The 22,853-nt window shown below is 40.0% G+C and overlaps 1 protein-coding gene across 2 annotated transcripts in view; it reads left to right on the forward strand.

Annotated features, from left to right (window-relative positions):
* Positions 1-850: 850 nt before the first annotated feature.
* WARS2 (tryptophanyl tRNA synthetase 2, mitochondrial) overlaps positions 851-22,853 on the forward strand; it is a 76,140-nt gene continuing 54,137 nt past the window's right edge. For both annotated transcript variants that reach the window (XM_054564766.1, XM_054564767.1), the window contains exon 1: positions 851-946. In XM_054564766.1, the coding sequence (XP_054420741.1) occupies positions 857-946 (90 nt within the window). In that variant the 5' untranslated portion in view covers positions 851-856. The remainder of the gene's footprint in view (positions 947-22,853) is intronic.

Consider the following 22,853-nt stretch of genomic DNA (forward strand, 5'->3'; position numbering starts at 1 on the left):
TTCAGTTCCTTTAAGAATATGGGCATCCTTACTCCATTTGTCTCCCAACTCTCCCTATGAAAATGAGGTTATTTTTAGTATTCGTTCAATAGATAAATACAACAAAACACATAAAGGAACTCTGACGAATCTCTTCGTTGTATTTTTACTTATCGGTATCTCACATGTCTGAGAGCTTTTGGGGTGCATTAACAGAAGCGGGAGCACTGTTAACTCTTCTCATAACTTAACCCCAAACAGAGGAATTCCCTTCCCTGGACAGGCAGAAGCACAACCCTAACCACCCTTCCTCCCTAGTCTTGGTGTGCTTCTGTAACACCTAAAACATTGCATCATTTGTTTACCTACCACCCCACTAGGCCATGCACTTCTTGAAGGAAACATGTCTTTCTTTGTACCTTAAGTGCCTAGTGTTGGCAGATCAGATGAATTGAGGCCACATAGGTCTCAAAAGAGCGCTATTGCTCTCTAATAGGATTGCGAAGGCCCCATTCTTGCAGAAATTTCTTTAGAGTTACCTATGAATAACTATGAATAATCTGAAAGGCAACTTCCTTGACTTGCTTCTGGTCTAAAAGCCGATACTAATATCCCCAAAGGAGCCTCTCTCTCCAGAAGCCTGAGCAAAGACCAGGTCTCCAACGGAAACACTGAGGTCCTTCTCCACCCCGTTCCTGTCCCCACCTGCTCTGCAAAGACAGGACTCGCGCCCCACCTCAAGCCCCTACCCCTGCGGCGCTAATTGGCCCACGCCCGAAGCCTAGAGCGCAGGCGCAGCAAACAAAAGAGCAGAGAATGTGCGACTGGCTCTTCCAGCAGACGTCACTCGAGACAAGAAGGCTCCGCCCTCCTCAAGATGGCGCTGCACTCAATGCGGAAGACGCGTGGGTGCTGGCGCTTCATCCGGGCATTTCACAAGGGACCCGAAGCTGCGCCTGGTTCCCAGGTAACCAAAGTTGGCCCTTCTCCCGCAGGTTTTCCATCCCGCTAGGTCCTTCTCGTTTCCCCTCCCTCCTCCCATTTGCTTCTCTCTTCCGGCTTCCTCTGGAGAGTACCACACCGTATCTCTCCTGAAGTCTACTCGCTTAAGACTGCCCTTCTGCCTAGAGCTGTTAGGCGACGCTGTAAGGCTACGAGATGACGTAACGCGCCCCTGGTGGGAGGAGCGCACCGCCTCCGGCTCACTCGGACCGCCCACCTTCTCACGGTGCAGGGGGTCTTTTACCGAGCTCTGCAAAACAGGAAGCCTGGAGCCAGCAGAGAAACTCGCGAAGTCGTCTTGCTAGGAACTGGGAGGTTTAAACTGGTGCAGCCTCTGACGCCCTCCCTGTGGCAGTGCATTTTCCACTCTGGTTTCCCCTCATTGCCCCAAAGTGGGTCTGTTGAAGTGCGTCGTCCTGTTCTCTGCCAGGCAGCACTGCTGTTACCGTTACTCTGTCGTGCTGAGAGCAGGACACGGCCTTCAACCTGGCCGTCAGTGTTTGGAACTTTACCCTCACAGCAAAAGAAAAGTGTGTTTGTGTGTGTGTGTGTATACATATATAATTATAATATGAGTGTATATTTCATCCGTTCAGGCGTTGACGTCTAATCTCAGTGGTAGGTACTTGCCATCCTTCTCTTGGGAGCTATTTAATGGGAACTAGGGAGAAATTTAAGGTTCTGTGATTAGTGGGTGATTTCCTGGCATCTTTGCACATTCGTTGTCGTATTGTGTAGGTGTGAGGATTTTGTATGGTAAGTAGTGTCTCGGGAAGAGCATTAGACTGGAAGTTAGGAAACCAGAGGAAAGAGACTTGTCAGCCATTTGTTAGCGGTAAGACTTTGAGTCACTTAATCTCACAGGGTTTATTCTCTAGCAAAATGGGTGGAGAAAGGGTTGGACTGATTGACACTTTCATGTTATTTCAAGTTTTGGAAATCTGTGGCTTCATGATTATGAATCCAAAGTACAGCAGTGAGATTAATTATGAAACCAAGATTTAAGTTCAACTTGTTTTTCTGATCATCCCATACATCACTTAGCCTTCTGTACCAAAGCTTTCTTCACTGCTAGGTAACCAACAAGATTCTTGTAAGGAAGAAGGATATTATACCAGAAAGCTCTTCATCAACAGAACAGCTATTTAAATACTATTTTAAACTTAAGGCAGCAATGAAAAATTGATTCAAAATTAGATAAATCCATCAACCCTCTTTGAAACTCGAGGGTCTAATGCTGCAGAACCAGGGTTGGTTAATTACTGTATTTATAGCTATTAGTAGCATGTTAAAAACCTATGGTATCAAAGTAACTAAACCGTAGACCCCAACTTCCTCTCATTCCAAACTCAAGAGCTAAGGATGTCATGACAAATAGAGAATCAAAGAGAAAAGAAAAAGAAACTAGAGCCTTCTAATGATTGCCCAGAGAGATTAAGGGGACTAAAACATTATAAATGCTAAAGAAAAAATTTCTTAAACATCTATTGTTTCAGTGGCATTTACCAATATGGTTATCTTAAAGTTAATCAACTGTTCTGGATTGTTTCAAGATGTAGAATTTCCAGAACAGATTAGTGTTTCTAAACCTTTGATTTAGCTTTGATTAGAATAAGAATTAAACGTGAGAGCATTTTTCTAAAGTATAAGTCTACATACAATTTTCAGTCTTTAAAAATGATGGTTTGCAGGGCTAACAGTCTTTTGAAAGACCAATTGAAAAAACACAAAATTTCATTAATAGTGTAATTATAATATTATATTTGGAAATAAATATGTAAATATATGCACAGAAAAAAAAAGACTGGAAAGAAACAATCTTTTTTTTTTTTCCTTCATCCTCACCCAAGGATATATTTATTGATTTTAGAGCGAGAGGAATGAAGAGAGAGACAGAGAGAAACATCGATGTGAAAGAGAAACAATTGTGAGAGAGAAACATTAACCAGTTGCATCCTGTACACATCCTAACCAGGGATCAAACTTCCAACCTTTTGATGTAGGGAACAATGTTCCAACCCACTGAGCCACCTGGCCAGGACCAACCATTCTTTTTTTTGTTTTGCTGGGTTTTCCTAAGTAGTGGATTAAAAGTGATTTAAGTTCTTTAAGCTTTCCATATTTTTCACATATTCTAAATTGAAGATATATCACTTTTAGACCCAGAATAAAATTTTAAAGTGTAAATCTCCATATAAATCCATAGTCATTAATATCATCTGTGATATTTTAGGTCTCACAGAGATACTTGTCCCACGGTGCTGTTATTAAAATGGCCTTAGAAAATGACTACTAAAAATTTATGGCCACTTTTCCCGTGTGTATCTTCTTTTTCTCTTGAAAAGCTTCCTTTGAAGTCAAAGAGATTTTGTGAACAGATGCAGAAATATGTGAAGGAAGAATTGGATTCTTAAACCAGATGCATTAGACATTTTTATGGTATCTCATAACCTTTGTAGAAAACAAAAATTATTTTGCAAGAGAATACTATAATAGAAAGAAATGTATATTTATCGTATGGATGATTCTATTTAAAACTAAAAAATAGCCATGTTGCTTGGTATTAGCTTTGGCTACACAGTTCCTCCCTGAGGTGAGAAGCCAAAGTGGAGGAGCCATGTCTCCTTTGTTGGAAACTGTGTGATTCCAAGGTTGTTTTCCTAAAAACGCACAATCTTGGGTAATAAACATGGCATCAGGGGCCTTTAATTATCTTAGGTGCAGGCTTTTGCCCCTCAAGGCTAGATACAGACTCAGGTTTAAAATAAAACAGAGAAAACAGAAATAACAGAGTATCAAGCAATAGTCATTTTGAGATGCCTACAATTTATAAGAAAACGGTTTATTTTGCCAGGTGTTGCCTGACAAAAAGCTGTTGAAGTCTGACAAGACGAGGGTAGTCCTAGAGTCAGAATGAAGGTCTGACATGTTATGTTTAAATGCTGATGGCATTAGGTAAATAAAGGCCTGTCATCATTAGCCAAGCACAGAATTCATACTTCTTTGAACACTAACTTATGATTTTATTGTGGAAAGAGTGAAATACTGATGGTGAGTAGAGTTTTGTGAGAATATGTCTAATCGTTCAGTTGAAATATATAGAATGACCCTATTTTATCACACTTGAACAATACACTTCATTATTGGCTGTCCTGATTTGGGTTTGGCCAATATTAATACACTGTTTCCACTGTTGACGGCCACTAAGTATAGCCATTAGATGAAGGAATTATGCCTGCAAAAAAGTAGACAATGTATTAAATTTTTGCTCTTGTATTTATTTCAACAAGGCTTTTAAAAAACTGCTCTCTTTGAAAAAGTTTCTTATTTTAAAAGTTTTAGATTTACAAAGTTGCAAAATTCGTTTTTTTATTTTATTTTATTTATTTTTATTGTATTTTTTTCCATTGCCATTCATCTTCTTTATACCCCCTTTTGCCCCCCACCTCCCACAATCACCTCACTGTGGTCCGTGTCCATGAGTCCTTTTTCCTTTTTGTTCGATCCTTCCACCCCCTAAACGCCCCCATAGCTGTCACCCTGCTCTCTATGAGTCTGCCTCTGTTTTGCTTGTTGATTTAGATTGTTCATTAAATTCCACAAATGAGTGAAATCCTATGATATCTGTCTTTCTTTGACTGGCTTATTTCACTTAGCATAATGTTCTCCAGGTCCATCCATGCTGCTGTAAAGGATAAACTTTTCTTCTTTTTTACTGCTGAGTAGTATTCCATTGTGTGAATGTCCCCTTGTTGTTTTATCCACTCATTTACTGATGGACGCTTGGGCTGCTTCCATGTTTTGGCGATTGTAAATAATGCAGTGAACTTAGGGGTGCTTATGTTCTTTCAAAGTGGTGTTTTGGGTTTCTTTGGATATATTCCTAGAAGTGGGATCACTGGGTCAAAAGGCAGATCTAGCTTTAATTTTTCAAGGTATCTCCACACTGCTTTCCACAGTGGCTGCACCAACCCACATTCCCACCAACAATGCAGAAGGGTTCCCCTTTCTCCACATCCTTGCCAGCACTTGTCATTTAGTGATTCATTGATGATAGCCATTCTGACCGGCGTCAGGTGATAACTCATTGTGGTTTTAATTTTCATTTCTCTGATGATTAGTGACATTGAGCATCTTTTCGTAAGTTTATTGGCTATCTGTATGTCCTCTTTGGAGAAGTGTCAATTCAGGTACTTTGTCCATTTAGTAATTGGATTTTTTGTTTTCTTGGTGTTCAGTTTTAAAAGTTCTTTATAAACTTTGGATATTAACCTGTCATCAGATGTATTGGCAAATATGTTCTCCCATATCGTGGGTTGTCTTTTTATTTTGTTGATGGTTTCCTTTGTTGTGCAAAGGTTTTAGTTTGATGAAGTCTCATTTGTTTACTTTTTTCTTTTGTTTCCCTTGCTTGAAGAGATAATATCAGATAAAATATTGCTATGAGCAATGTCCGAGATTTTACTGCCTATGTTTTCCTTTAGGATTTTTATGGTTTCTGGTACAACATTTAAGTTTTTAATCCATTTTGAATTTATTCTCGTGAGTAGTATATGAGGTGGTCTAGTTTCATTTTTCAGCACATACCTGTCCGATTTTTCCAACACCATTTATTGAATAAACTATCATTAACCCATTGTTTGTGCTTGCTTCCTCTGTCAAATATTAGTTGACTATAAAGGTGTGGATTTATTTCTGGGCTCTCTATTCTGTTCCATTGAGATAATGTATCTGTTTGTATGTAGTACCATGCTCTTCTGATTACCATGGCCTTATAGTATAGTTTGATTTTAGGTAGCATGATTCCTCCAACTTTGTTCTTCTTTCTCAGGATCACTGTTGCTATGTATCACCTTTTGTGGTTCCATGTAAATTTTTGAAATATTTGCTCTAGTTCTGTGAAATATGTCATTGGTATCTTGATAGGAATTGTGTTGAATCTACAGATTGCTTTGGGTAGCATGGACATTTTAATGACGTTAATTCGTCTATCCATGAACATGGTATGTGCTTCCACTTATTTGTACCTTCTTCAATTTCTTTCTTCAGTGTCATATAATTTTCCAAGTACAGGTCATCTACATCCTTGGTTAGGGTTATTCCTAGGTATTTTATTCTTTTTGAAGCAATTGTGAATGGGATTGTTTTCCTGATTTCCCTTTCTGATAGTTCATTATTGGCATATAAAAATGCAACTGATTTTAAGATATTAATTTTGTATCCTTCTACTTTGCTGAATTCATTGATCAATTCTAGTAGTTTCTGGTGGAATCTTTGGGGTTCTCTCTGTACAGTATCATGTAATCTATAAATAAAGACAGTTTTACTCCTTCCTTTCCAATTGGGGTGCCTTTTATTTCTTCTTGTCTGATTGCTATGCTAGGACTTCCAGTACTGTGTTGAATAAGAGAGGTGAAAGTGGACATCGCTGTCTTGTTCCTGATCTTAAGGAGAACACTGTGTAGTTTTTGCCCATTGAGTATGATGCTGGCAGTGGATTTGTCATATACGGCCTTTATTATGTTTAGATATGTTCTCTCTATTCCCACTTTGCTGAGAGTTTTTATCATAGATGGATACTGGATTTTATCAAATGCTTTTTCTGCATCTATTGATATTATCATGTGGTTTTTATCCTTCATTTTGTTTATGTGGTATATCACATTTACTTATTTGCAAATGCTGTACCAACCTTGCATTCCCAGAATAAATCCTACTTGATCATGGTGTATGATCTTTTTGCTGTATCACTGTGTTCAGTTTACTAATATTTTGTTGAGGATTTTAGCATCTATGTTTTTCAGGGATATTGGCCTATAATTTTCTTTTTCTGTAGTGTCTTTATCTGGTTTTGGAATTAGGATAATGTTGTCCTCCTAAAATGAGCTTGGGAATCTTCCCCCTTCTTGAATTTTTTGAAATAGTTTGAGAAGGAGAGATATTAGTTCTTTTTTGAATGTTTGGTAAAATTAACCTGTGAAGACATCTAGTCTAGGACTTTTGTTTGATTGGAGTTTCTTGATTACTGCTTTGATTTTATTAGTTTTAACTGATATTCCTGTATACCACTCACCAAGATTCCTCTTATATAATCATAATCCAATGATCAAAGCCAAGAAATTAACTTAGTACAATACTAGCTACTAACCTAGTATTTCAAATTTCACCAGGTTTTCCATTAGCCCCTTCCTAGTCCAGGATCAAATCAGGATCCCATTTAGTTGTCCTGTCTCTTTCAATATATGGCACTTCCTTAGTCTTTCACAGCCTTGGCACTTTTCAAGAGAATTGGTCAGTTATTTTGTAGAATGACACTCAATTTGGGCTTGTCTGATGTTTTCTTATGACTAGACTGGGTTATGGATTTTGGCAAGAATACCACAGAAGACATATTGTTCATAACAAGGCTTTAAGGCAGATATTAGCATCTTCTTTTATTTTTTATTACTTTTTATAATCCTCACACAACGGTATATTTATTGATTATAAGGAGAGAGGGCAAGGCATAGAGAAAGAGAAACATCAATATGAGAAAGAAACATTGATTGGTAGCCTCCTCTACACACCCTGACCGGGGATGATACCACAACCTGGGCATGTGCCCTGACCGAGGATTGAATCTGAAACCTTTTGGTGTTTGGGATGACACTCTAACCAACTGAGCTACCAGCCAGGGCAGCACCCTCTTTTAGATCATGAGGAATTAGACTTTAGTTAAGTAACTTGCCGAATGTCACAGAGCTAATTAATTCACAAGTTAGGATGGTAAAATTTACTATTGAGATTTCATTCTATATTTTGCAATTACTATTTGTTATTGTTGGTCTGTAATCTAATGACATTAAAATGGTGTGGTATTCCCAGTGACTTAATCCTTAGCTCTTCTCTGCTGTGTACGGGCCATCCAACATGCAACATCAGCTAATTAGCATGGAAAGCTATCAGGAGCTGCTATTGCCATCTGGGAATTTTGCCAGATGATAACTGTGCCAGTTTGATCGGTCTCTTCACCTCTCTATGCTTCTCTTAAATGGTAAACAAAGGTGTTGTAAAGGGAGCTAAAGCTCCCTTTAAGCTCCGTCCATCTAGGTGTCCATTTATCTCAAGTGCTGTGTGGTTTTCCTTGTGAACTGACTTAGCTCATTAGAAACAATAATATTTCAATTTTTAAAAATATCTTTGAGTAGCTAATGAAAACTGATGGTAACTCCTGTAAATATTGATGAGGAACAATAGATAAATGCTGAGGATTTATGCCACCCGCTGTTATGGCAGCTATAGTCAGACAATGCAGAGGAGACTGGGGCTGCTGACCCCACATCCTTTCTCAGCATCTGCTGCACGGCTGCAGGCTACAGAAGAACTGCCTGCAGAGGCTGCCCAATTATATATTTATACATCGATTTAAGCCTATGTGCACACACACACATCCCTCTGTCTTTCAGAAAAGGAACTAACATTTAGGTAGTGCCTGCTATGTGCTAATGCCTTCTACTATGTGCTATACATACTTTATCTTTTTTACTTTTCACAACAAAATCCTATGCCTATTATTTCACCTATGTTATGAAAAAGGAAACTAAGGCATTAAGAGATTAGGTCACTTTCTCAAGTCACAGAGCACATGAATGGCCCTGCAGAGATTCAAACACAGCCTTGCCTAGGCTTTCCCCACTTGACCAGTAGCAGTGTATTATCCAATAACATCTTACATGAACGCCGGTTAGATAAAACCAATGGAAGCAGAGCTGTGCTGATTTAAGGAGTGGAGGAGTAGCTTCAGCCCTGCTCGTTGGCCTCTCCGCTCCACCACCTCCCTTCCACCACACACCAGGGGCCACACAATCTTGGATGTTTTGTGATGCCGTTTGGAAACTGCTTCAGCTTCCTTAAATATCCAAGTGAGCTTGTTGGCTCTGTACCACATGTGACAGACGGGTTAGTTTTAAGGAGCTGCCCTGTAAATGAGTAGTTTGGGAGTATTGACTTTGATATAGATGTATTTTATCAGTGAAATGCAACATATATTCTGTTTATCTAAAGTTACACAAGTATCCAAGATAATAGCAGTCAATTTGCCTTCCTCTCTTCTCTCTCTCCAAACATAGCTTACTTCTGCATAATGTGCTGATCTTTGTGCACAAAGGTGATTTTATGGATTCACTCTGTCGCTATTATGCCTCCCTGGCCTCTAGCCTATAGAACACTTATTCCAGGTCTGTTCTTGATTCCATTCTCGCACCATCACTGAGGGGTCAGGAATTTCTCTTCTTGAGACTGCAACATGAGGCCTAAGGCTTCTTCCTGAACATCCACAGGACAAATTTACTCATTTAGGGTGGAAGCCGCTCTGCCAGTGTGAGACGCTAGATGTGGACAGATAATTTATAGGCCCAGGGATGATCCATTGGCTCCAGCTTGACTTAATTTAACTCTGCTCAGGCATTTACAGTTTGCTCTATATATCATTTCTGAGCAATACTCTTTTATTCCCAGTTGGAGGCTTAACACTTTTTCTTAACTTCCCTATGTACTAAGCAAAGCAAGGTTATATTTAGGCCTTTTCACTGCCCCACCATCTGAGTTCTATTGGTCCTCTAGTCATTTATCAAAATTTACCTATAGCCCTGCCTGGTGTAGCTTAGTGGATTGAGTGCTGGCCTGAGCACCGAAAGGTCACTGGTTTGATTCCAGATCAGGGCACATGTCTGGGTTGTGGGCCGGGGCCACCATTAGGGGGCGTGGGAGAAGCAACTGATGTGTATCTCCTGCATTGATGTTTCTCTCCCTCTCTCCCTCCCTTCCCCTCTCTCCAATAATAAGTAAATAAAATCTTTTTAAAAAATTTACCTATAGCTCTTTTTTACTAGGCACACAGTTTTCCTTGCATCCATTGAACTTATCTGGTTGGCTAAGAGACCGCCTTTTTGACTGCCCCTTTGTCTCCTAAAAACAGGGTCAAGCCACCCTGATTTTCTAATGCTTGGAGATTCTCACCGTTCCCCCTTCAGTGTCTGTTGCCCTCCGGGCGAGGACACGAATGCCAGGGATGTTCAGGGTCTCCTCATTCCTGTCCTGGGGTTCTGGCTGGGGTTCATTACGGTGCTCAGCAACTTCGCATGTAAGGAACCCTTGAATGAATGGCCCTGAATGAATGTTATGTTGCTACTTAGCCCAGGTTCTTGCGATGATAGTTGTAGATAGTTCATGAAGGTATTTGAAGCATAAAAGAACAAATCCGGCCCTGTAAAGCATTTTCAAGTGGAGTCTGTTATTTTTGCTAATAATAATACTCTATTCTAACATCAAACTTTGTTGTTTCCAAAATGTTTCATGTATTCTCATTAATCTTCATTAGATTATACAAAGTATCACTATTTAGTCATCTAAAATTTTTACTCACTAATTAAATGTTCATTGTCTTCCTATTTTTTAAACCAGTTTTGTAAGATGGTGAATCTAAATAAGTGAATATCCGTGTTCTTTAAAGATTTAGTTCAGTGGAAGTTATTTTCTTATTTATACTAAAATTAGTTGAATGTGTGATTTATCTGGGGGTCCTATTTCAATTTCAGTTATTACTAAATGGGATAATCACATTTAGATGTGAGTGGGAGGTGATATTAGCATGCATCTATTGGGTGCTTACCATGTGCCAAGCATAGTTTTAAACGTTTTACATACTTAAGCTCATTTAATCCTCATAATCCAAAGAGATAGGAGCTAATATTAGTCCCATGTTATAGATGAGGATCCCAAGAGGTTAAATAACTCACCCAAGGTCATATAGCTAGCAAGTGTTATAGCCACGATGTAAACCCAGGTAGTCTGATTCCCACCTCTGTATACTAACTATAATAAATAATAAAATGGCATTACATTATGAAACAAATTACCTGGGATAATATGCTGATAACTACTTTGAACCTTTTAAATCCGTTCCGTGAAGGCCACTTACGTATCTCACCATGGTGACACACAAAGTAGAAATTATAAATCATCCTTTGTTGTTGCTGTTCCTACAGTCTTGTTTGGCTCGATGAATTATGAGAAAGGAGCAGAGCTGTCTTGTAAATTTATCTCCATGTCTCTATTTGGCTACTGCCACTAGGATTACCCTGTGTAAAATAAGGTCTTTTAACACATGAGTCCCAAGGTGCATGTAGGAAGTTCTGTTTATACACAGTCTATAGCTAAAAGGTCAACTTGCGCACAGCCCCACAGGCAGAGGGGAGGTGGTGAGTGTTGAAGCTGATGGATGACCAGGGACCACTATCTAGGGCCTAATTGGGATTTATGGCTAGAGTACTTTCTTCAAAAGTAGCAGAGGTGCAAAGTAGGAAGATGGGAAACATGAAATTAATTAGTGCTGTGGGCCATTTCAGCAAGGGATAAGTAAGAATTTTATTCTAAAGGATTCTCATTCCAAAGAGTTCTTAAAGGAGTCTGTAATTCACTAATTGAATTAAAGTGAATTATTATCAATTAATACATTAATTAGGATGCTGTTGAGACTTTAAAATGAGCAACGTGGAACAGAGTTTATTTTATACACCAAACAAAGAGCTCCTCATGAACTATTTCTTATCCTCCTCATGAAGAGAGACTTTGCATGGCCCTTCTCTTTTATAGTCATTCAGCCCCATGCTTTACTCGCAGTGTTACTTTAGGTCCCTTTGGGGAAGGAGGAGAATGTAACGGTGAAGGGAAATGGAGCTGTTTACTCAAATCCCCGAGTTGGATTCCTCTCCTCCCATGGGAGAGTGGTGTAAGCAGCCAGTTCATAAATTTGCTAGAAGAGAGAAGAGATCTCTCCAGCTGGGGGTAAGTGTGCAGGAAAAAGGTGGAGTCCCGAGGGAGATATTAAGAACCAGACTGTGTGGAGCCCTTGCCAGTTCTGGGGAGAGAGCCAGGTTGGCCCTCTGTGGATACGAGTTACCTGGCCATCTTGGTTGTGAAGGAAAATCCTTCTTCGCAGGCAACTTTGGCTTCTCCAGTGGCTGGCAACTTTCCAGCCACCTCCCCTTCCTGCTCCCCCATGCCACCAAGCTGTGAAACTCCATAACCTAGAGAAGCAAGTATCTAGAGGATAAATGGCCACACGAACATTACACTTGTCATTTTAAAATTGACTGGCTCGTCACTAAAATGAAGTGTGATAAAGCAGAAAGTATGTGGGTTTGGGGATCACATGGGCCGGGCTCCACCACATACCAACTCCGTGTTGCCAGCCCAGTTATTTGACCTCACCAAGCCTCAGTCTTCTCATCTGCAAGGTATTAATAATAATACATTGCAGGGATTTTATGTGGAGTCGAGATCCTGCTATATATATAAAGTCCCTTGGCCAAAGCACAGCAGTTAGTGGGTCCTGCATGCCTGACTGATTACTTCTTCATTTATATATAATTCTACTGAACAACCTTTCTCTCCTTCTTCCTATTAACCTTAATAATTCTTTGATTTCCCCCATCTCCACATTTTTCTGCCCTTCCACCCCAAGAAAAAATCAGTCTGACCAGATTAATGTCCCCAAAGCAGAGCTCTGATTATGCTGTTCCCTTGCTCAGAAGCTTTTGGGGGCTTCTCATAAAGTTCAGACTTCTTATATCCCCACATGCAAGAACTTGCACCATCCCGGCCCAGACCAGTCTGTAGGCCATTGCTGTGTTACACAGATCCTTTGCCCTGGTGTTCATAAAATTGCCAAGTTTGCTCAGAGCTGTTCCCTTTTACTTCTTTGTTAAAACCATTATTTCTCTTCTTAGAAAGGCCTTTCTTCCCATGCTGGTCAGTATTCTACCATTCTTTAAAAACGAGACCAAAAAAAGCAACAAAAAAACCCCAAAACACTCATATGGAGGTCCCAGAAAACTTTGTTCTAAAGCTGAAAATGACCGCTTGCATTTTGGAAATTTTATAGGACTTTGCACTTTTCTTATAGAAATTAACATATCCTTCCTTATATTCCGTTTCTGTTTATAGGCATATGCTTTAGGAAAAATGGAGAACATGCTCTTTTTTTATTTAGACCTTTTGTGAACACTTAAGCAGGGTATAGTTAAAGACCTCGTTGTGCAGGTGAAGCCTTAGGCCACCCCTCAGCTGGCAGACCTCACCAGCAGGGGTACCTGGCCACCTCGAATGTTGCAGAGTGGGCAGGAAGGATTCTTTCTGTTGCACCTCTGCTATGATAACTATACGAGTAAGAAAATGAGGTATTACTTAAGTCTTTGGTGTATCAGAAAGATCTCAGTAAAAATTTATTGAGGTAATGAATTCAGTGAGAAAACCAATGAGATAAGAGAAAGTACATACCATTGGCATTTGGCATATTGTTGAGTTTAAACCATACATTTTGTCTGTATTTTTAAGTAGTTAATTACAGAAGATGCTCAATGTTTGCTAGAGTTAAAAGTGATTTCATTATTGCCCTACATATCCAGATAATTGGGAGATAATACAAATTTTATTTTACTCGTTTTCCAAGAAGGCTGTGAATTTCCATCCTGTTGCTATAAATGACTTTTATCACTGCTCTAGCCCCAATTTTATTTTTCACAGGTGTAGCTAACTATACTGAGTTTTCTACCTCTGCATATTATACTAAAGGTTGTTACTCCTGTGTGTAGAAAAGTATAGGATTAATAATTAAGATGGGGAGATTATATTTTGAGGATAGTTTTGCCTCAAGAGACTGGTTCAGTAAATGTGACATCTTAGCTATACAACAACTGATGTAGTTTTGACTATCGTATTCAAGAATATGCTTTCTCCAACTCATGAAGGAAATTAAAAGTTCACTTATTATATCAACTTTGCCATTTTTCTTAGTTGTTTATTTTAGGCCCCTTTAAAGCATCCTGTCAAACTGTGCCTAGCTCCTTTGCTATATAGACATTGATGTGCTCTGTGCAGACATAGAAAAAGCCCTAAGTCTCACTGCACTGTTGTACTATGTCAACAGTATAGGCCATTTGTAAGCTTCCAACCTAATGCTACTGCATTTTTCTTTGCACAATGGCAACAGTAGGGTAGTGTGAATTAAGCAGAATTTATATTTGCATTACAAAGAACTTACATTTTCTTTTTTTAAAGTGGCTAGTAGATGGTAAGGAAAGTTTTATTGTTATACTTGCTTACCAGTTTATCATTTACATGTTTAATAAAACCTGAACTTAACCAAGCATAATCAAAGAACTGTCACAGAATGTCATCTCTGTTAGAAAAGGTTTGATTGTAGCATCTTCCTGATAAGTTTGTTCCTACAGTGGCCAGACTTCTTGTTAAATCAAGGACCAGTTGTACCCATGAATCTTTTAAATGTCTTGGAAATTCCAATGTGTCAGCATCCACATGACATTTCCCACGTTGTTTTTCACATTCTAAAATGGGCCAGAAATTCTTTAGCAGACCATGTGTCCTTAATTTTGATTGAGAATATATTAACATATCTATGGCTCAAATAGAGACAGCTTATCCTCTCATCTTATTTTTCTGTCTAAATAGCAGACTTTTTGGTCAGGTCTCCACGAACCTGTCTTCTTGAAAGTCAGATGCCCACCTGGAGACTAGCCGTGTGGAGGGAGGGTCATCCAGCTTCCATTTGGAGCCCATGTGGGAAGGGATGGGGAGAGAAAGGAACGACTCTTCAAAAAGGAGCAATGAAGCCATGACCACTGATGGGATTACTGTCAACTGAATAACACTTAAATTTGTTTTTAACACAGAGAGATCATCGAGAAAAGCATGTCAAGTGGGAAAAAAATATATTTTCTAAAACATCAGGGTTCTTTAACCCGCTGTAGGCTCAAACTTGGAGAGAGACCAGAGTTGAAGAATTCCATGCAGAGCCAGCGGTGGGAGAAGACTCAGTGGAGTGTGGAGCTAAGCGTTCTGAGGGGTAGAGAATTTCAAAGAAGAAGAACTGAAGCGTAAGATAATGGTATAGTATGATAAAGATTAAAAATTATCCTTTAGAATTTATAATTGGCTTATCACCAATGATACTAGCAACAACGTAGAAAAGTTATGGGAGCAGGAGACTCATTACAGTGAGATGAGGGGTGAGGAGGTGAGGGCTGCCCTTCGGAAGAGTCTGAATGGGAAGAAAGCATCCGAGAGGGTGAAGGGAGCTATACTGAAAAATGGCCTGACCAGGTGAGGGTTTTGGAGGTAGGGTCTTGAGCCTGGGCGTGATTATAGGAACAAGTAATGATGAAGAGGCTGAAGGTAGGGGAAGGAGATGGAAAGAAATGGAAGAAATGCAATCCAGAGCACATGATTGACTACTAGGAGCGACAGATCAACTCTGAGAATGGGAAAGAGAGGTAGAGATGGCTGTGGGGCTAGGTCAGATTGCTAGGAATGGGATGGGAAATCTAGGGACTCCAAAACTGATGGTATAATTATCTCAGGGGGCATAAGACCCAAAGAAATGGAGTAGGTAAGTGGTTTCAGTGTATGGACTCTAAAGTCAGATTGTCTGGGCTCAAATCCAAGTTCTTCCACGTGATAATTAGATGTCTTCGGGCAAGTTACCGAACCTCTCTGTACCCAATTTTCTTCATCTGTAAGATGAATTGTAAGTTAAAAACTGGAACTTATAGCCAGACTACCAGGGTTTGGAGCTAATGAACCCCGCCACTCAAATCCCTGTCTAGCAGTATGTCCTGGGCAGGGCAGCTCAACCTTTCTGTGCCTTCATTTCTTCGTCTGTAAAACAGGGACAATTACAGTGTCTATCTCAGAGGATTATTGTGGAGATCAAACAAGTTAATATTTATAAGTGTCTAGAACTGTACCAGGTGCATTGTGAGTACTATGTAAGTTTTTGAAAAGAGTTCGGTAAGCAGTATTGAGATTTGAAAGTCTAATTTGGATTAAAAACTAAGTTAAATTAAAAGGTAGATTCTGTATAGTTTGAGATTTTTCACCAAGAAGTGACCAGCTATCGCAGTGCGTAAGTGAAGAATGAATTGTCTAAACCTTGATCCAGGCGCGGAGGTTTTGTGTGGCTTTTGGGGCATAATGACAAAGGGAATTGGAGTTGCTAATGAGTACGATCCAGGTGTTTGACCTTGGGGCCAGGCTGGGGAGGGGAGAGGAGAGGACAGATAGGGACTGTGATGCCAGAAAAAAAAATGTTAGGTCAGAGGCTCTGATTTCTAAATGAGTTTGGAGAGCAGGTATAGGGGGACTACAGGCATGAAAGAATTGAAAGGTGGAAGGTTGTAGATTGAGTAGAATATTGACATTTATGATTTCAAAAAGAAGGAGGAATTTTGAGCGATGACAAGATCCATGGTATGACTGTGGGGCTAGGTGGTTGAGGTTGAAAAGCTCAATCAAAAGTATGGAATGCAGTGTATTGGATGGGAAGTCTATCCGATAACTGATCTCTTCTTGGATAATGGAAGTTAGGGTAGAAACCTAGTTTCCTAAGCCTTTTAATCAATTTAGGAGAGTATTTAAGAGGTGGGGAGATAATAAAGTAAAGAAACGTCAACATCTACTCTTCTCCCATTTGTGTACTCTCATAAGACATGTTAGACCATTTGTACCCAGTGTTTCCTAAACTATTAAAAGACCCTATTCAGTGGTGTATTATTTGAACCTGTCCGCTGATGAACTCTGTCCTCATCTTTAATTCATGGGTATGATAAGTCATGGATATTTTATATATATTGATGTGCTCAACAGATATTGAGCACTTACTATGTGCCAGACGTTGGGGACAGTTGAATGAAAAACACAGGCAAGAATCTTACATTCCAGAGGGAGAGACAAATAATAAACAAGTAATTAAAATATATAGTATGTTAAATGATAGTAAGTGATATGGAGAAGAAATAAAGCAGGGACAGGAGATGGGGACCATCAAGGGCTAGTACAGTTTTAAATTGGGTGCTCAGCAAAGATCTCCAAGCTGGTGACATGAAGGTGGTGAGAATATGCACAAGGTGGATATTGGGGTAAAAGTGTGCCAAGCAGAGGAAACAAGAATGGGTAGGCCAAGGTGGTGCTAACCTGGTACGTTTGAAGACCAGCAAGGCGGCCAGTGTGGCTGAGAAGATTGAATATTTCCTTTGTTTAACAAAAAATACTATATAGTACTTACTATGTTTTGGATGCTTTAATAAATACTTTGCAAATATTAACTCATTTACTTCTCATACGACCCTGTAAAGCAGTGCTATTATTAGCCCCATTTTATGGATGAGGATCTGTAAAACGGACGTTAAGTAACTTGTCACAGGAGCAACAAAAGGTCCCTTGCTAGATGGGGAGGGAGCCAGTGTCCTAAGCTTGGCCTGATTTTGTGTTACACTGCCCATTATGGTGGTGGGACATGAAGTCAGAGGGCAAGCAGGAAGGTGGAAGTGAGGCAGTCAATTGTATAGAACTTCAGAAACAGGTGTAAAGATTTTGTAAAGATTTTACTTGGATTGAGTTGAAAAGCCATGGAAAGACTTTGTTTGGAAGAATGACATGATCTGTTGTAGGTTTGAAAGCCTCACTCTGGCTGTTATGTTAAAGAACAGAATAGAGGAGCAAAGGTAGAAGCAAGGAGACTAGTTAGGAGGCCAATACAAGATTTGAGCAAGAGATGGTGGTGGCTTGGTCTTGGGTGAGTAGTCAAGATGGTTTCATGAGAAGTGGTCAGATTCTGGATATTTATTTTTTTAAGTATTTAGAACCTACAAGGTTTTTTTTGTTTTGTTTTTTTTTTTTTATTGATTAGATGTAGGATGAAAGAAAGGAAAGAGTCAAGTATGATTCCCAGGTTTTTGGCCAGAGCAACTGGAAGATTAAAATGAAAAAGGAATAAATAAAACTTTGGTCTGGGGAGATCAGCAGTTGAGTTTTAGACATGTGGAGTTTATATGCCCATTGAACATTTAAGTGGGGATGTCAGCTAGGCAGACATATGAGACCAAGCTCAAGAAAGAGGTCTATGTAGAGACACAGAGAGATTGGGTGATCATATAGGCAGTATCTTTAGAAAGAGAAGAGGTCCAAGTACTGAGCCTGTGAGCATTCCAACATTAAGATACTGGGATGATGAAAAGAACCAGCTAAGATAGTGGTAGCCAGAGAGATGGAAAGAAAAGTAGGAAAAGGTGACATCCTGGAAGCCAAGTGAGGAAGATGTTTCTTAGATGAAGTCACATGTTTCTGTGTACACACATAGACACACATATGCATACCACATACCATATATGATGATAGAACAGTTAAGAATACCAGCTGCTTTTGTTTATTGATTGTCATGGTCTCTATTTGCAGGCAAATTTACTTGGGAAGCCAAATTATGAAATAAGGTAGCTTCATAGGTGTGGAATCAGAGCAAGGGGCGTTCACTGAATCACCTCAATGGCTAGCATAATCAAACTGTGATAACCCAAAGCTCCGTCTCCATTATGGGACTTACTCCTCGGGCACCGTGGTGCTGGCTCCTGTCACAGAATCGGTTCCCTTGGTCAGCTCCTTAAACACATGGCCAAGGTTTTTCCATTAGAGCTTCTTTTTCTAAGCTTCCACCCATCCAGGGGGCATATTCTTTCCTTAGATATGTTAATGCACCTCATCTTGTTTCTATTAAGTCTTATTCTAAGAGTTCTTATACTTTTTGGGGGGAGGAGGAGTCACTATTTCCTTTGATTAAAATGTGGACCTTCTACCTAGAAAAATGTGTACATAAACTCTCAAACTCTTGTGTACAATTTCATCAACCCAGGTTAAGAACACCTACTTTAAATTCTCCTCTCTCTGTTTTGCTGACTCAACAGAAGTTAAACTTGTTCCCTTCTCTCAAATGTTGAGCCCTTCTCCTCACGCGCCTCCTCTACCACTTGCTCATTACAAAGCCTGTCTTATGGTCTACACCGCAGGACTTCATGGGACACAGTTTTATAACGAGGCATTTCTGGTATTTTAATGAGCCTGGAGAGTGGGGTAGACCTTCATACCTTATCGCTTCCTGCACAAATGGCTCTATAGTGAAGTCCAAGTTTATGTTTATACAATAACACAACTGTGTAAGGTTCATGTTAGCCAATTTGAAATTCAGCTTTTAGTGGTGGTGTGAGAGTCTTACTAGAAGATGCTGCTGCTAAAATGTTTAGGAATATATATGTGTGTATACATACACATACACACACACACACATACATACCTATATTTTTTAAAGTTTTAGAGGAAGATTAAAAATATTTGCCTGAACGGGGTAAAAGCTGTTCAGAATATTAAGAACAAAACACCCGTCTGAACTTCACAGAAAGTATCATGAGAGCCTTTCGTTCCCTTCTTAATTTAAAATGCATTTTAAAAACCTGCAAAACTGTAAAAAAAAAAATTAAAAAAAGGAAAAGAAAAGAAAGTGTCATGAGAGTGTCAGTGATTAGAACTGATCAGATATTTGGCTGTCCTTTTCAACCAGAAGATGGATTTGAACCAGATTACCACGTCCATGCTTTAGTTTTGAAGAGAGGGGGTGGGGGAAGCCAATTATTTGTCTCTTTGTTCAAAGGCCTTTTTTGTATTGTAGATCCCTGAAAAGCTGGTAGAGAAGCCAGCCTTTCACATCCATTAAGGTTAACCCTGAAACTGTTGAATTTGATCTCTTCCATTTGCCATCTGGATACAGTAGAGAAAAAGCTATTCTGCATTGGATTGCTGGACACCATCCAGAAAATAATATGTCAGGGGCATCAAAGGCTTGAGGCACTTGGTCCAGTCTGTCTAATGATCACAGGCAGGGTCTGCTCTCCAGTTTTGCAGTGCATGTGTGTGTGTGTGTGTGTGTGTGTGTGTGTGTTTGTGTGTGTGTGTGTGTGTCCATATCCCAGTAAAATAGATCATAAGGATTACTGCCAACTTGTCAAAGATAGGATTCTTCCATCACGAACTTCAAAAAAGGGAAGGACCAGGTTTTAATTGGGCAAGGCTTACTTTCCAAAACTGAGGAAGCTCTATCTCATTCCAACCTACCCCCTTTCTTACAGAGAGCACTTAATGTGAGGAAGATTTTAATTCCTAGATGGTTTCATCCCACACCCAAATGCCAAATTTCAAGTCTCCTTAAACTTGACCTCATTTAAAATTGTGCTCCTTAGCCTTTGTATGAGTGGGCCCGGTATCTGGCCAGCTATTGGCCAGGCTGGCAGCTGCCCAGGAATCTGACAACCACATCTCATTATTCACACCAACTGGAGCCAATTGTGGCTGGATTTCTTTTTCTTTTCATTCTGTTATTTTAAAATGTGGATAGGAAGCAAAAGCAAGCAATGGCATGTCGTTTGGGCTCCTCTGGGACTGAGGAGGAGCCTTGCATAATAAGACCTGTAATACCAGGGAGCATATGGCTGTGTTTTAAGGTAGCTGGAGGCCATCTAACTGTAAGCTCTGATAAAGCAGGCTTTGGTCGGGGTCTTTGCAGGATGTACTTAGGGATGAATTTATAGCTTCTGCAGTGGGTAAAATCATAGGGCCATTGCCATTTTATCCCTTGCCCAGGGACGGGATGGCAGGAAGAGTTGCCAAACCCTAACCAGGAACATTACTTTTCCTTGTGGACAGGAAGGAGCCCCAAGCTACACCCTAAATACTAGGGAAACTACCAAACCTCTCATACTGACAGGAAGCTGGAAAAGCCCTGCTGGGTCCTGGCCACTTCACTAAAGGGAGTGTTGTGGACAACAGCACTCTGGTTTTGTACTTTTTCCAGTTTATCCAGTGTTATTACTCTGCTCCAAACTGTTACTCTCCATATTCCCATCTTGTCATTTGGGGACTTTACTCTCAAAATCTCACCGTTCTTTTTTTATCTCTTTAGATAGCCTGGTCCTGGGAAAATCAAGTAGTATTTGACCTGACCAAGCAGCTCAGTTGGTTAGTGCATCGTCCCAACACGCCACAGTGGTGGGTTTGGTCCGCGGCTGGGAAACATACAAGGGCAACCAATGGGTACACGGATGAGTGGGGCAACAGATCGAAGTTTCTCTCTCTCTCTCCCCCTTCCCCTCTCTCTTTAAAAATCAATTTAAATTTTTTCTTTACGTAGCCCTCCTAGATTAAGAAAAACAAACAAAATCTCCTCCCAACTTAGATCAGGTAAAACAATGTTGACGATTTTCAGCAGCAGTATCCCTGCTAAGCTTTGTGCACATACAGCAGGTCCTCGAATAAGGCCATTTTGTTCAACATCATTTTGCTATAATGTTGATGAGATTCCCTAGGAACTTAACTCTTATGTCAGTTAGCCTATGGTAAAATTAGTTCCGTTGTATGTTGTTTCACTCAAAGTCGTAGAACCCGTTGACAATGTTAAGTGAGGACTTACTACTGCGTAGCTTTCAGACTAGCCTATTCCTTTCCCTATTGGTGATCTATTTTTTTAAAAACTCAATTTATTGGGATGACATTGGTTAATACCATTATATAATTTTCAAGTGTACAAAATTATAATTCAACATCTGTTGAGTTCTATTGCATCTGTCTTCTATGGCATGCTCCCAGCCGGAAGTCTGACTTCCTCCTGATATCATATATTTGGGCCCCTTTGCCCTCCACCACTCCCTTTCCTTTCTGGTAACCACCACATTGTTTTCTGTATCTGTGAGTTTGTTTTTGTTTTGTTAGTTCATTTGTTACTCTTTGTTTTCTATTCCACATTTGAATGAGATTATACAGTTTGTGTTCCTTCCCATCTGACTTATTTCGCTTAGCATAATATTCTTAAGATCCATCATGTCACAAGTGGCAGTATTTCATCTTTGTTATGGCCGAGCAGTGTGTGTGTGAGTGTGTGTGTCTATATCACATCTTTATCCAGTCGTCCACTGATGCACATTTCAGTTGTTTCCATGCCTTGGCTATTGTAAATAATGCTGCGGTGAACATAGAGGTAGCTATATCTTTACAAATAAGTGTTTTCACTTATTTCCTATAGCGTTTACCTTCACTGAGATCCGCTCTCTGGTTTAAAAAGAAAAAAAAAAAAAGGAAAAGTTGTGATGTGAAGGTATTGTTAGAGCCAGAATTCCTGGCCCTGCTACCTCCTATCCAAGTTCCTTACCCCATCTGCTCCTCAGTCACCTTACCTGTATGCTGGGCTAGTAATACTTCCTGCGTTGTAGGTTTGTTATGACAGTTAAGGAAGGCGAAGAAAAGAGCCTGACAGAGCAGAGTACTCAGTATATACTTAACTGCTGCGGTTGTTGTCATTATTTGATATACTTTAGTATAAACAAATTTAGTTATTTTTTTTTACCTCAACCAAGTAGTCAGCACTTTAAGCCCTTCATTACTTACTGTAGATGAAAAGATTTGGGGTTCTACTATGAGAATTTCAGGGATTAGCCAGCAGGAAGGATTGGAGCAAGGGAAATCCTCAAGATCAAGTTATGGCCGTGCTCCCTTTGAAGCTGCAGCGGGAGCACGGCGTGCTGGAAGGAGCCGAGACTCCCAGGCCCCTGCTGGCAGATGTGCTCCCGCAGCGCACGGCTTCATTTTTCATTCCCCTTTGTCTTCCCAGTTTCTAGAGCAGCGCCTCTCAGGGTGGTGACTCCTCAACTTCAGTTCCGTTCCTCACGAACTCCCAAGATTTAAAAAAAAAAATTATCGTTTATATTTTGTCCCTAAAAAAAATTTTTTTTAGCTGCCATTATCTGTCTGGAGCCCTTTTAAAAAGTTTTTAGGAATTTGCCCTGACTGGTATGGCTCAATGGATGGAGTGCTGGCCTGTGAACCAAAAGGTCACTGGTTCAATTCCCAGTCAGGGAACATGCCTGGGCTACAGGCCAGGTCCCCGGTTGGGGGTGTGCAAGAGACAACCGATTGATGTTTTTCAACATGTCGATGTTTTTATC

Source organism: Pteronotus mesoamericanus, unplaced genomic scaffold, assembly GCF_021234165.1.
Source record: "Pteronotus mesoamericanus isolate MK-2021 breed Mesoamerican mustached bat unplaced genomic scaffold, CSHL_Meso_final scaffold_99, whole genome shotgun sequence".
Classification (NCBI taxonomy): domain Eukaryota; kingdom Metazoa; phylum Chordata; class Mammalia; order Chiroptera; family Mormoopidae; genus Pteronotus; species Pteronotus mesoamericanus.